The sequence below is a fragment of the Hibiscus syriacus genome, unplaced genomic scaffold, assembly GCF_006381635.1.
Source record: "Hibiscus syriacus cultivar Baekdansim isolate YM2019G1 unplaced genomic scaffold, ASM638163v2 tig00116997_pilon, whole genome shotgun sequence".
Classification (NCBI taxonomy): domain Eukaryota; kingdom Viridiplantae; phylum Streptophyta; class Magnoliopsida; order Malvales; family Malvaceae; genus Hibiscus; species Hibiscus syriacus.
In genome coordinates this window covers 4,752,095-4,767,871 of record NW_024063513.1, presented here as the reverse complement: position 1 = coordinate 4,767,871, position 15,777 = coordinate 4,752,095, and the positions used below count along the sequence as shown (strand labels likewise).

The 15,777-nt window shown below is 32.7% G+C and overlaps 1 protein-coding gene and 1 pseudogene across 1 annotated transcript; one reads left to right on the top strand and one right to left on the bottom strand.

Moving 5' to 3' along the window:
• The first annotated feature begins 1,348 nt into the window (after window positions 1–1,348).
• Window positions 1,349–3,561, top strand: LOC120194482 (annotated as a pseudogene).
• Window positions 3,455–6,941, bottom strand: LOC120194410 (ELF3-like protein 2). Its single transcript, XM_039196721.1, has 4 exons — window positions 6,652–6,941; window positions 5,613–6,574; window positions 5,224–5,275; window positions 3,455–5,129 (listed from the first exon to the last, which is right to left on the bottom strand). Exons 1-4 carry the CDS (start codon window positions 6,862–6,864, stop codon window positions 4,146–4,148), a joined length of 2,211 nt encoding a protein of 736 aa, XP_039052652.1. The 5' UTR covers window positions 6,865–6,941; the 3' UTR covers window positions 3,455–4,145.
• Between the last annotated feature and the right edge of the window lie 8,836 nt (window positions 6,942–15,777).

Here is a 15,777-nt window from a genome sequence, read left to right as displayed (position 1 = left end):
ACACCATCCAGGTTTATTTTTTTATCATTTGGAATTCTCTATTTATTTTATCATTTCATGTACATTTATATGTTGATCTATTTGTATTTTTGCATAAATTATATTGATTCATTTCTAACTTAAAATTAATAAATTTAAAAAATAAAAATATACTAAAATTATTTATTTGAAGATCATCTGATCATGTATTAGCTAAATATATTGTACCAGATTATTTTATATATATTATGCATATAAATAATTATATGTATCATTATTTGTATGTTCTACCTATTATCTGTTATAAATATAATGGCAAAACTTTCGAGATAATGTTCTGAAAGAAATTAATTCACGAGCTAATGCACTCCCAAGATTAATTGCTCAAATAGGGTGAAATCCACATAGGTCGCAGTGCACTCTGGGCGACCTACCCTTGCTCAAATAGAGAGAATGAACGTGTTGCATGGCACATGCACGTCCCAACACATAGGTCGCCATGCCCTCCGGGCGACCTACCCTCGCTCGACTTCCCTCGGATTCCCTCGCATAGCTCGTTCGGTTGCCCTCGGATGCCCTCGCATAGCTCGTTCAGATGGCCTCGGTTGGATGGCCTCGGATGCTCTCGGATGGCCTCGGTCGGATGGCCTCGGATGCCCAGCGTGTTGGGACGTGCATGGCACATGCAATCTCTTGTAGCTCGCCAGGAAGACATGGCGACCTAGTAGGTCGCCCGGAAGGCATGGCGACCTACGGCCAACACTGTGGATTTCACCTTATTTGAGCAATTAATCTTGGGAGTGTTTTATCTCGTGAATTAATTTTTTCCAGAACATTATCTCGAAAGTTTTGCCTAAATATAATACATACAATTAAACTAATTTAGTATGGGTATTTATATAAATTTAATAAAAAAAATTGGGTATTTATACAAATTATTAATATATATATATATGTGATTACACGTAATATATATAATTATCCGTCTTAAGTAATTTATATAATTTTTATTGATATTAAATTCTCATATATAATCTCATGTAATAAGCTAATGTTTTATATATATTTAATAATTTAATCTTTAGTACATGATACATATCATATTTATTTATCCTTTCAAAATTATCCCGTTATAAATAATTGTTATCCAAGGTTAAATTTTGAAAATTTAAAAATGCAGCTCATATTTAACTAATGTAATAAAATATTAACAACAAGTGAGATAAAAACCTATATATGAAAAATATTTTTAAAAAAAACAACCACAAACCTGACATAATACATTAGAACGTTGGAAGGAGTGAAAAACAGTGCAAGAATGAGATTGTTTTGTACTGTCAGATGAAACCTTGTTCATATCCAAAGAGGAATGGAGGTAAAACCATTGGAAGCAGATCCTCTTCAAGGTCGGCATAAATATGGAGAATGTCCAGAAGGAACAATCCCTATTGTTAGATCTCCGCAATTCAAACCTGGGCGGAATGCAACCTTTTTTCCTCGTGCTAAACAGCTTGACGCTAACGTTGACAGTGATCACGAGGTAGCTTTTCAAAAGTAGCTCCTTCATATCATTCTTAACAAAACTGGAAGAAAAGGTCTCTGAAATCTGATTAATATGTTTCTTTTCCTCTTTTCTATGAATGAAAATCACGATTTTAGTATGCTCAAGTTTCTGCCACTAATGGCAACCTATGTTGCACTGATATGGATAAGGGGATGGATAAGTTGCGTTGATACGGATACGGGGACGAGAAACAACAATTTCTATAAATATAAGGTAAGGAGATAGCAAGGATTCGGTATATAAAAAAATTTTAAAATTATAAATAGACGTAAAAAATCATAAATAAAATCAATACTTCATATAAAATCGGCATATAAAAAAATTTAAATTATAAATAGACATAAAAAATCATAAATAAAACCAATACTTCATATAAAATCGGTGTAGCACCCTAATTAAAATCCTAACATTTGAGATTTTTTTTTTCAAATCATTAAATTAATTTTTGTGTTCAATTTAAAAATACTGTAAAACTTGTTTCCATATTCGAAATCCCTATAAAGCTGAGAGATCAACTGGAAATTGTACCAAAAATTTCTTAAATCATATTCTATCTCTCCCGCCGCTTCTTCTTTTATTTCTTTTCTTGGCCGCTTCTTCTTCCTTTTATTTCTCCATTTACAGCAAACATTGTTTCGCATGCTTCTAAACCCTTATTCTACATTTTTGTTTGTTATTACTTATTTCCAGATTATATCATCGTCCGCGCTACTCATTCACTCGTTTTATTTTATTCTTCAATCTTCCTTCTCTATTTTTTTTTTGGTTTCTCATTTGCGGTCATGTACTTTTTGTCAAAATTACCAATGGAATGTTTCCGAAACGTCCCAAATACGTTTTGACCGTCCCCGAATTCGATCAGCCGTACCTGTTATCGTGACACGTCTCCGGTACATAGTCCAGCATTCCCTCTACCGTCCTCGTGTCGAAAATGTATCGGGTACTTGAAACTGGACTTCTTTGTGATCCCGTGCTTCATAGATGGCAACTATTTTGGAGCAAGTGCACGGTTTAATGTATGGAAACCAGCAACATTTAATAACGAGTTTAGCTTAGCACAAATTTGGGTTTTCTCGGACAATGGAGATGAACTCAACACTGTGGAAGCTGGATGGCATAAGTTTTCTCCCATGGTAAAATCTCTCATTTATATCCGTTTGTTTGGAATTGGATCACTTTGATCTGGTTATTATTAACTCACTATAATCACACTGCATACTTTCTCGAACATAAGTCATACACTTTTATTCATATACTGGACTGTAAGTTTGCTTGACTCATGTCTCCATCTCAACCATTTTGTCAAATATTCCAAACATAATGTTTCATCATACTGTTTGTTTGTGGAATGTTTAGAGCGATGGCTATCAACAAACAGGTTGCTATAATCTAGTATGCCCTGGATTTGTACAAACCAGCAGTAAATTGAGTCTTGGTAGCAAGATAGAACCTTTTTTCACCTATGCAGGCGAGCAATTTGAGATAAGCATATATATATATATATATACATAAGGTATGCAAACATTTTTCTTGTTCAAGGCTATCGCCAGTTTTTGAGGTCAAAAAGTTGTTTTTCATTTACAATCGCATCAAGGATTAATCATCTCCAAGCATAAAATGACCAAATGGAAAATGTTATTTCAGGATAAGCAAAGTGGAAACTGGTGGCTGAGGGTAATGGAAATAGATATAGGATACTGGCCAGGTTCCATCTTCAAAAAATTATTAGACAGAGCCGATGGAATAAATTGGGGTGGAGAGATTATTAATTCAAGATTACAAGGCCATCACACATCTACTCAAATGGGAAGTGGTACTTTCCTAGTGAAGGCTTAAAGAAAGCAAGTTATAGCAGAAATATTAGGTATGTGGATGAATCTGAAGCTATAAAAGATGCTGAAAGTGTTGTTCCATATGTGTCAACACCTGAATGCTATGATTTACAAATGGGAAACGTGAAGGACTATGCTACTCATTTCTTTTATGGTGGCCCTGGAAATTCTGACAAATGCTTGTAAAGTCATTGCATATTAATAAAAATTCATGCATAATCTCTATTTGCATTATTCGAAGTTTGTTCTGAGCATCGTTTTCAATAATCCCAAGTCCCCGACTTCATGAGTCCAGGTGGTTGGATTTCGGTACTTGTAAGTATTACTGTTCTTAGGCAATGAAGGAACACTTGGTCCGAGTAATAATTGCATTCTTCAAATTGGGTTTCTCCTATTAGTTGTTTCAGCTTAACAATTCAAAGTTGAAACAGTACATCAATGTGAACACCATTAAAGCAACTTCTAAGATAATGGTGTTTGAAGAACTCTGGTATCAGAGTCAGAATTTGTTGAATCATAGACTTGAAATCCTGGATAATTAAAGACTTCCAGAGAAGTATATGCTTGATATATGATTTTCTAATACGGCCAAGATTTTCTGCAACCATTAAAAACAGAAGCAGTCATTATTGCAATTGAGAAAAAGTTGATTACTTTTCAAACTTATGGTCTATGTACATGTTATTAATAAAAATACAAAAGTAACAAATATTTGATGAGTACACATGCAATCATTTCCCGAGTGACGTATGTCATTATAGACACAAACACTAATCATATTGTTTCCTTTCTTCTTGAATAGACCGGAAAATCCGAGCTGCTGATTCGGTTGCTAATCTGCGATTATGCGGTATGACCTTAATAACTCGTGTTTTCTCCCCACTAGTCTGAGCATTGTCAGTATATGCCTGAGTTGTGGGTTTCGTAGGAAAAAGAGGAAGTAGTGCATCCCCTTTAGACCTCTCAGGGGGACTACTTGCTGTACTTCCCTGTATTTCACTGTCTTTAGATGCAGGCAGTTTTCTCAGAGGGACTACTTGATTCATCTGACTTGGCATGTTGCATGAACTTTGTTGAGCTGTGTGGAAGTTCACATCACCTGTTGATAACTGATTGCCCTTTGATTGGAACGAGCTAATCTGCTCAACTGTTGAGCCTGAAACTGTTGGATTTGCAACTGGCATGCCGTAATGTGGAAAATATGTCTGACATCTAGGAGGGTTGCCAGGAAGAATCCCAACTCCGTGTAGGTGAGAAGCAGGAACACCGTAAGTTGTGCTCAAAAAGTCTGCACCACCTGCAGGTAGGTTCAGAGGACCACAGCCACCATAAACCGGTGCCAAGAAACCTGCAGTTGGAGGACAAGGCCCTGCATACGGCTTGTAGACAAATCCTTCAGAAGGAGACATTACAGGTACTAACCACTGACTTCCAGGTGGAGAGAAACCCCAAGGAGATGATCTGGTATCGGCAGCCATCGGTGACGACAACGCATTGGGTCGATGTGTAACAAGTCCTTTGCTGGTATCATCGTCGGCAAAAGGAAGGGGAAGCTTTGCAACTGCATTCTCATCTGCAGATTCAATGCTGATATTTGGTTTCTGAGAATTATTTCTGATTTTAACAATCATTGCCGATTCAGGAACATTATCAGATGGGAACTTCTTGATTGAAGAAGCATTTAAAGACGGTTTGCCCATATAACAGGCATCTTCAAGCAATATATTTGGTGACCCAGCAATCAACCTCTGAACCTGTTCCAAATTAATACAAAATTCAAATTTGCTGATATTACATGCATAATTTGCTGAAATACCTAGCAAGTCCATAATACACCGATCCATTTACCTTTATGAGTCTGTGCAACTCGAAGATTTGCACAGCAAAGATTCTTTGTTGGCTGAAAACAGTTATATAGCAATTAGTATCTCATCAAGTAGCAGAGCTAGCAACAAGTATTGAGAGCTTTTGCAAAGAGCAAATATATGAACATTTCGCAACAGAAAAGAGCAGATAGAAGACATAGAAGGTAAACTGATATTACAAGAAATGATATAGAAGGCAATATGTCAACCATTTACAAAACGATATGACCGAAGAGTAAATTTATCATGAGCGAGAAGTAAATGCACATATTTCTGATGTTCATTATATGCAACGAAACAATATCGAATATACCACATACTTCTGGTGTTAATTAGGTGTAGAGAATGCTAACTGCAGAAGTGGACACTTACTTGATTATAGCTCTTCGTACTTTCCAAAATTGTTTCTGACCTATTACTCCCACGATATCATCGGGCCGTATATCCAAATTAGACAGGGACTCCAAGGAGGTACTTGGGACATTATCATGTATGTTCACTCCCCCAATTTGCCTATCTCCAGTATTCTTTTCTTCAACGGCTTTACTTCTGTTTTCAAATGCTTTCGGAATTCCATTATCAACTCCAAGTAATTGTCGCAAGCATAACTCATTTCTCACATTGGAAGCATTTTCCAGAGTCTCGACAGACTCCATTGAAATATGCTCATGATATAACCGAGCATTTGCACGAAATTTACTGTTCAATACAACCACTGAACTGGTTTTGTTTTCTTTATTACATGAATCATGTGGTCGTTTCAATGATTTCGAATCCTTGATTTTGGTTTGCTGGTCAGATGATGCATCAGCTAAGATATTATCTCTGGCTAAATTAGATCTTTCCATGATGTCTTGATTGCTTCGAAATAATCTTCCATTCTCCTCAGCTTGGTTCCCCACATATCTTCTAAACTTTGGATCTACAGAAATTCCATTAGCATTTTGATGTTGCATCGAAGAGCTTGAGTTTGATTTAGGAAAATGTTCCCGGTTTTCGCCCTGCTTACTGCAACAGCTATTTCGATCTATTCCCGACAGAGCAGACGTAGGAACCTTAAGGTCATCATTATTGACTAGCTTCCTCGGAGAAACTTTCTTAAAGCTAGAGAAATAGCGAGGTTGAAATGTATTTTTTTCAGGAGCAGCTGGAGTTGGTGGGACGGTATCAAAACTACGGCAATCCATAGATTTCGAGAATTTATCATCTTGAACTCCTTTGACGGTTCTTATTTTAGTCCCATGAATGGAATAAGAATGAAACTTGGCAGGCGAAATTGAAGATTCATGGGCGTATCCAAATGGCATAAGCATACTAGTTTCATTACCTTCACCCTACAAATACGAACAATTTCTTGTCATACAACATAAAATAGGAAACACTTGCATCATAATAAAAATAGCAAACTTACATGGCTTGAAGATATTGAAGGAACCAAGCTGTTGGTATTATTTGGTGGAAGTGATGCGGCGTTGAGCCTTTGGGAAGGGATACTGAGTTGCTCATAGAGGGCCATTTTGTTCCTTGGAGGTGCCTTTGGCCCCCCTTTCTCTTTATCATTTACATGAAGCCTAGGAAACATAGGACTCATCACCTTTGCCTCCTCTTTTCTTCCTTTCATCATTGTTTCAAACTCCTTAATTCATCACAAACTTTTAACTCAAAGAACCAGGTTCTTCCACCATCAGAAACAGGTACTTCGCCTGAAAACCATATACATAAAAACAACAAGACATAAAAATTTAAACTGTAACTCCAAAAATTAATAAATAATGAATTATTACAAATCTAGCTACTGATGAGAAACATACAAACTTCACCAATATCTACCCTCTAACTTATTCCAGAAAAAGTTCCAAGCTTTTTAGCTCAAACTCATATGCCAACACCACAAAATAACAAATAACATTCCCTTTTCCACCCCCCAACAAGCCTGTTCATAAAGGTTCACCATTAAAGAAAAAAACGAGAATCTTCCCAATAAAAAAGTACTATAAAAAACAAATACAAGCAGTATGCATCAAATAGAAAGCAGAAAAAGGGAGGGGGAGGATGGAGATAGATTCTGGGAGAGAAAAAAGTTGCCTTCCATATCCACAAGAGAAGGATCTTCCCTCTCTCTCTCTCTCTCATCACCCAAAAGCAAAAACCTTCATCGCTTCCATGGGAAAACTAAATAATTCACCCTTTGGCACCCGACGCTGATCTCTATCCTTCCTTGTTCTTATACATATCCCATTTTCTCCTGACCAGACAACAACGATGTTCCTGCCACGTCAATGGCCCCACTTAATTTAGATAATGTGGCTGATATGTCATGCTTTCATTGGTTATTAGGTACAATAGAAAAGCAAAAGAATTTTTCGTAGGAAAATCAGAAACAGGTTGATTATTAAATTTAAGCGAAGCAAAGCCCAATGTGGTAGAAATGAAGTGACTGAGTCGTCTTTGACACGTGCGTAATTAAGGCAGTGGTTTGGGTTTTAATGGCCACATGCTAATTTGTCCTTCCGAATTTTGACCAATCTTTTAACTAAAAATCCGTTAAAGATCGTCTCCTTTCGAGCTAATGTTTTGCTTTGTTTTGTTTTCTTCCTTTTTTTTTCCTCTCATGCTTTTATTGTTGTGGTGGGTGAAGTTTTCATGTGGGGGTTTGGAGCGTGGATTAAATGGGCTAATCACAGTGGTTGGTTGCACAAATCACAAATAATTGGTTTGGGGGTGAAGTTCACGGCTCTCTTTTGGAGTGTGGCTTAAAAGTAGATATTTGCTATTAATGTTAGATATCTAATATCCGATTTGGGAACGGAGATTATCTTTCGACTTGGCTCGGCTTTGCGTAATTAAATGTTTTAACCGCACGTGATTAATTAGTAAATTTCTCCATCTTTTCCTAAAGTTTGTAATTAATGAATTTATTTAATCACTATTATTCAATTTTATTATAATTTACAATCAAATATTATATTTAATAAAATATTTAATGTAAAATAGATATCTAAATTATACCTAACACTAATATTAAGTGTTTAAATTTTTTTCGTTAAACGGTATGCTTTTATGTCTAAATCAAAACAATTGTTAAAAAATCATTAAGTTACATCTGTCATATTTATATTTTTTAAAAGCTTATTAGAAAAATAAATTTGTTATTTTTATTAAGAAATTAAAAATTATAAGAAAATTACCTTACTAACCAAAAATCCTAATCATGTTTTCGTCGGCTCTCGTTCGCATAGCAGAACCTTCTTAGCGCCAATGGATTTCGTCAGATGAGGTGTGTTTTGTCGGTCCATTGACCAGATTTCATTGAATGAGGAGTTCCCGAAAGTCTAGGGTTGATCTCTAGTGAAGTTGTACTCGGTTTATGGGTCGCAGGCGAAGTTCTTTCGTATTCCCTTGGAATGATCGGCCTCGGCCTGGGCCTGGGTATGTCGAAGAATCAACAGGGTTGGCCTCCATCTCAACCGCAACTTCTGAAGCAATGACATGGCGGTGTTGAGAGGGATCATCAACGGGGTTGGGTGTGTGGAGGCAGCTATGCCGGTGCCGGGGGATATTTTTTTTCATTAAGTTTTTTTAAAAATAATATTTTATTTAAAAAAATATAAACCTAAGTCGTGCCACTTAATAATTTTTTAACGACAATTACGACGTAAGAACCTAAAATTGTAACGTTAAAAACTTCAAATATATATTTTAGTGAAAAAATCTTTAAGAATTAGAGTTAATTTTGAGTATAATTTGTTTTCCGCAATAAAAAGTAAATCTAAAATTTTATGTGTTAAATAAATAGTGAAAATGAAATGTATAGTATACAAATTAACTAATATTTAATGTCATTTATTTTAAAATATGTAAATAATAATTTTTAGACTATAAGTATGGTTACAATAAATACACATTTATATAGCAACAATTATCAATCAATCATTATAATGCAGAAATAAAATAATAATTTCAATAATATATATGTACGAGTATAAATAGAATCAATTAGTTAAAAACATAAAATATATAAATTAATAATTGGAGTATATTCGAATCTAGACTAGACCCATATATGATGGGACTTAAAATCATAATAAATTATCATTCGACTTAAAAATGATAAATTTAATTTATTATGATTAAAAATTTAACCATAGATGAAGTGACGGTTAAAATAATTGCCATAATAATAAAATCAGTACTTAATTTTATATTTTAATTCAATTTAATATTGATTCTAAAAGACAAACTATTATTTAAGTATTATATCAATTTAATCCTTAAAACCTCATTTTTCACCACAATAACGCATACTCAAATCCCAGCATTTGCTTAACCTTCTTTTCAATACAACAAAAACAATGAAGCTAATAATATTTACTTTGTTTTTATGGACGATAATACTGATCCAAATATAGAAGGATATGAAAAAGCCCAATGGACAAGAAAGAAACTAAAAATAGCCCATCAAAAGAGGAAATAACAAAATGTTTGTTTCATCAGAATAATGATAACAACGAGGAAGGTCATAAATGTTACAATTGCAATTTCTCAAATCCTCAATTGTTTTTGCTGGACAATTTCTTAGACGTCTCATTATAATAATGCATAAAACCTGAAAAAGCCATGAGATTATACTTTTGCATGTGAGATTAAACAGGTCGAGTAATATCAATTATTTACCATGTTAATATGGGTTCAGGTTCATTTCAGTTGGGTTCGGTTGTCATATTATCGGTTCAATTTAGGTTCATGTCATTCTCAGATTTGGTGCAAGTCGGGTTCAAATACACAATTTCCAAGTCCAACTAGAGTTCAGATAAACATCAGTTCGTATTCGAGTCGATTTTGATCATCATCGCTCAGATTATAAGTAATTTTAACTCGAGTCGATTTCAGCCAATTATACAGATTGAGTAAAATTTTTACATCCCTACCATATACTCTTAGATGAGCCCCATGTTGCAGCCATCATCGCATTACTCGATAAGCGTAGTCAAGTTTCAATGATGGAACTCTGAGAAGAAGTGAAAAAATAAAACCCAGATATTTTAATCAATTGTACCTATTTAATTTCCAATTTATGAGGGATTTATTAAAAGATCGGATAACTCTGTTATACCTCAGCTTGAAACTGCTTAGACCCTTGAGCTGACGACTCTAAAATAAAGATTAATGTTATGAAAATGTATTAGATTCTGATTCTGAAATGTAATAATACTATTTTAACAATATTTAAACTAAAAGAAATGAGATATTGATAAAATTAATATTCTCACCATATACTCTTCTAATAAAAAAATAAGTAAATTGTTAAATGTTTTATTGTTAATGATTAAGTATCATTGATAATTTTATGTTAAAAATATAAATTCTTTTTTTTTTCAAGCTGTTCATATTTGTTTTAAGAATATGAATTTTAAACCTACTAAAAATATTTTCCTTCTTCCTTAGAATCTCTCATTTTCCTCCCCTTTAGAAATAATTTATAAGTAGCATTTATCGTACCAACCCTAGAACCTGTCCAAGTTAAAGTAAGAGGCAACTAACCATTGAGGAGGAGAGCAGAGCAAATAATTTTAAAGTGAATAAAAGACAAAATATTGAATAGAATATAAATAATAAGATACAATTTATCTAGTAAAGATAAGGGGTGTTTGGTAAAATGCTTTTTTTAAAGAATTTTAGTTTATTTGAGCATAAATAGTTTATTGATAGTTAAATCACCTATTTTTAGTGTTTGGTAAATAACTTTTTTAAAATGTTTATTAGACAAAATAAGCTGAAAATGAAAATTCTAGAAAATTCAACGGTTTAGAAGATCTGATTACAAAATAAGATGTTAAATGATATATTTGACCTTATTATTTTCATAATTACATCATTGTCATAAAACTTAATCTAATAAAATAACATCCATCCTAATAAATTTTAGTGAAATTTTATTTTATTATTCTATTTTTTAGTTGTAGATTCTCAAATATATTTTAGTTAAGAAAATATAGCAAAACATGAAAGTAGAAAAATGTAGTGTTGATATTTTGTATAAGGTTAATAATATGTATTAATCTCACAATGCTAATATTTTGTAACTATTAAATTTTCAAAATATTCAAAATTTTCAAAAATATTCACTAATTTTTAAGGGATTTTTAATTTCTTGTCAAAAATATTTTATTCGAATAACTTCACCCCAATAAAAGCTAAAGTATTATAAAACATACATGTACTTAACAATAAAATGCATCATACAATTATTTATCATTTTACCCATATAAACTATCAACTAAATTTTACCAAACACTTCTATATAATTAATTAATCAAATTAATTTTTTAAATCAATTAATCAAATCAATTGGTAAAATAAGCTACTAAAATGAACTATAAGCTATTGTTAAACACCTCAAGGTAATTCTTAAAAGGATGACAGTTGGATACAATAATGAATATAAGATATTAAAATATCTAATAATTGAGATGTGATATGTACGATTCAGTATTAACCAAACCAACTACTTTGCAATGTTTTTGTGGCTGAAGTACGGCGAGAGTCATCAAGAGCCGGCAGTGGGGACATCGACAATCAAGTTGAGTGATAACCGAGGGAGATTATTTCCGAGACAACATATGATTTTGTGGCTAAGTCCTCATCCACGGCTCCACTGATATTCTGCAACGTGATTGTGCAGCCCCCATGCTTTTAAATAAAAACCGACAAAAGCTAGAAAAGGGTATATGCTGGAATCACCAATACTCACGTCACCCAATTTAACAATTTAAGATATTATTTGGTTGTGTCACATTTCGTGTAGTGATGTTATATTTTAGAAAATTTATATTATTAATACTATTTAATTAACCGGTAGAGAATTTGTATAATATTTTTTTCGAATATGTATTCAATGTTTATAAATGTGTATAATAAAAATCTTCCAAGGGAAAAGTATAGTTCATAAAATTCGGATAAACATTTTAATAACAATGAGTTGTATTTTAATCATTATTATTTTTAAATGGTCTATCTTTTTTAAAAGATAAAACAGTAATGGGGATATAATAATAACCTTTGGAGGTTGGGACGATTTCTCTATTTTTTTTAGCCAACTCAAAGGCTGAATGAAAACACACACAATCTCTCCGGTAGGTGTAATGTAAGGCAAAGGGATGGCCGTTCGGCAACTACCTCCATTCTATTTTTGTGGTTGTGAACGATGGAAACGCTGCCGTACTGCCAATGCTAATGTGTCCTTGATTCAGTATCAATTGAGGTGCATCCCATCACGCAGGCCCCCCTTCTGATCAAATTTTGTGGTGCCAATGCCATGCTGACTCAATCATACAATGACGCTTTTTCATCACTACAAAATCCTGCAAATTTAATCCATATATTATTTTCTTTTAATTTATTCTATTCAGGTACTTTTGTTTGTATGAGTGTAAATAAACAGAGTGTTTAATGAACTCTCTGTAATTTGTTCGTATATTGCTCGTTTATATTCGTTTGTTAAAATAAATAAATTAGCATAAAAACATGCTTATTTAATAAACGAACAAACACGAACAAAGGTGTGTTCTGTGTTCATGAACAAATTCATTTATGAACTCGTTTATCAACCTGTTTATTTATGTTTATGAACATTAAACGAACACATTCATGAACGCTAAATAAACATGTTCATGAACATTAAGCGAACATATTTGTGAACAATAAATAGACAAACACGAACACTTTTAAAAATAAATAAACAAACACTTTTAAAAATAAATAAATAAACACGAATACGATACTAAAATTTCAAATGAACACGTACTGAACATGACCACCTTAAAAAAACAAATGAATACGAATATAATGTTGTTCACTCAAGCACGATTCATTTACACCCCTATTTGTTAAGTAATTTTACCCCCAAAAAAATCATCCTCTAATTTATTATTTATCAAAATTTTACCCTTTCGCCAATATTTATTAAAGTGACACTCTTTCGTACAATGACAATAAGGCATATTCTACAAAATGCACTTTTCACATATGATATCCCACACAACAAAGACACGTTCTACAGGAAGCGCCTTATGTTGATATGACTGTCTATCTGGAAGGCACATTCTACATAATACATATTTGTTTTTTATATTTACAAAAATAAATAATTTATGAAATATAACATTAAAAAATAACATAACAAATAAATATAAAAAACATATTATTGATATAACATAATTTTTTTGAATATAATTTATATATAAAAAGTTAATTCAAATATAATTTTAAATATAATAAATTATAAAATATATAATATAAACTAATGATGTCTTCTTCATAATTTTTTTTGAATATAATTTATATATAAAAAGTTTAATTCAAATATAATTTTAAATATAATAAATTAATATAAAATATAAAATAATAAACTAATGATGTCTTCTTCGTTATGTGTTCCACATGGCTATGGTTGTTTATTTCGAGCATGATATTTTCGTCTAGGTTGATCTTCATCTTCAGTCTCATCATCTTTATCGACATCAACTTCACCTTGTTAGGTCGGAGTCGATGTCGAAGAAGGACCTCCATGGAATAATAAATGTGTTAGGATTTTTTATACTCTATTAAACAACCGAAAAAGTGCCAAAAGAGGGTGAATTGACCTTTTAAAAAATTTAAGTGTTGAAGATAATGATAGGAAAATTCACAATGATATATAGTAGTTCAACTTCCTCAATGAAGTTTACATCCACTACCTTAGCTTCATACTAAGAATTCATGGTCTCAAATTACAAATACAATTCATCATAGGTTTCTTGTAACTCTTTAAAAGAATGAGAATTAATTCACTTGAGTTAGATGTTATCCTTGAATCTTCTTCTATGGCAATGAAACATAAGTTGGCTACTTAATCTTCATCATTGGAGGTGTCTTCGCGCTCTAAGCAACCACAAAAACCTTCTTTTTACTTGACCCATACTTCTTTAGGAGGGATAATTATACTTGACATGTCTCGTTCTTTGGCACTAAAAGCATATCGATGAACCCTATTTTTACTCAATTCATGATAAACATCTTTCTCTTTTGATGTCGTAAACGTTTAAATCTTTGAAGTGGTTGGTCATCTCTTCATCTTCATCCACCTCTTCACTTGAGTCTTGATTACTCTCATTGGTGGACTTGAAGGCAATTCCAACCTTATTATTTTCTTTTTTTTTCCTTGCTTCCTTTGGAGTCCCATCTCTTGGGTGAGCAACAAACCGATAAGCTCTTCAAGAGTGAGTGACTCTAAGTCCTTCGGCTTCTTTTCATTACTTTTTTATTGCGATAAACCTTCCCAAAATTTTAAGTTTATTGATGATAGAAGTGAATCGGTCGAACATTATCTATATGTCTTATTCGGGGTTCATTTTGAAATTCTCCTAGTTGAGAGCGAGAACAATAATTTTAGACTTATTCACTTGGCTTGTTCCTTTATAGGTTACCTTCAACTTGTCCCAAATTTTTTTAGCATAGAGCATGAAAATATTCTACTATATTTTTCTAGGCCAAGAACACAAAAGAATATGTGCAAAGCTTCGGCATTGAGTTGGGCTAGTTTCATGTATAACCAATATTTTGATATAACAAATAAGGTTAAAACTGTTTTCGGACCAAATTGAATTTATTCAAACATTGCAAAAATAATTCTAAGTTTTTAAAAGGCAAAAAAACAATTTTGGGCCTGGTTTTGAAACCCCTTCAAGAGATTTGAAACCCCTAAGACATATATAAACATGGCCTATAGGTTTTAAAACCCCTTTTAAAGGTTTCGAACTCCCCTGCTTAAACGGTCAAAAATTTAAATGAATACTTCAAAACCCCATTTAAAGGTTTCGTAACCCCTAAGTAAAAGTGCATATTTTTCAACTCCCAACGACTCTAAATCATCCCCAATGGCTAGAAACAACTAGTAACTCATTCCAACATATGAAAACAAGTTAAGGACACTTGAAGAAGTAGACCAACACCTATCCAAGCAATCAAATACAAGAGAAAAGTTTTTCAATCCTTATTTTCTCTCTCTTGTAAATATTTTTGTTTTAAGCTTGATTGTATATCCTTAGGTTTTGTTTTGTGAGCTAAATATTTGTAAACACATTCCTTTTGAGGGATTTTCTTGTTTACATCTCTTATCCATTGTAAAAGAGTTTGGTTCTAGTTTCGCAAAGTGAAAAACTAGGGAGTTGTAAATGTTACTCTTGATCCTGAAAAAGAAAGACCAAATTAGTGGATTTTTGGAAAATCCTAACTGAGGAGCTTAGGTAGTGGATGTAACATCTTCAATACCGGGTTAGTGACCAAACTGAAATATTTCATAATTTGTTGGTTAAAGTAAAATAGTTGAATAGTTCAATGATTTATTTGGGGATATTTCCTGAAAGTTTTTAGTAATTATCCAAAGAATTTAAGGGCAAAATGATTATTTAACAAGGAAAGATATTTTTATCCCCTTTAATAAGAGATAAAACATGGGAAGATGAAAACATTTCATCTTCTTCTTCATTTTCTTCTCCAA

Excerpts from the sequence above, each read along its gene's own strand:
- LOC120194410 (XM_039196721.1), bottom strand. The coding sequence starts at position 6,864 with ATGATGAAAGGAAGAAAAGAGGAGGCAAAGGTGATGAGTCCTATGTTT. Across the intron at positions 6,575-6,651 it reads CTTCAATATCTTCAAGCCAT|GGTGAAGGTAATGAAACTAG; the intron begins GTAAGTTTGCTA and ends TCGTATTTGTAG. Across the intron at positions 5,276-5,612 it reads GTACGAAGAGCTATAATCAA|CCAACAAAGAATCTTTGCTG; the intron begins GTAAGTGTCCAC and ends AACTGTTTTCAG.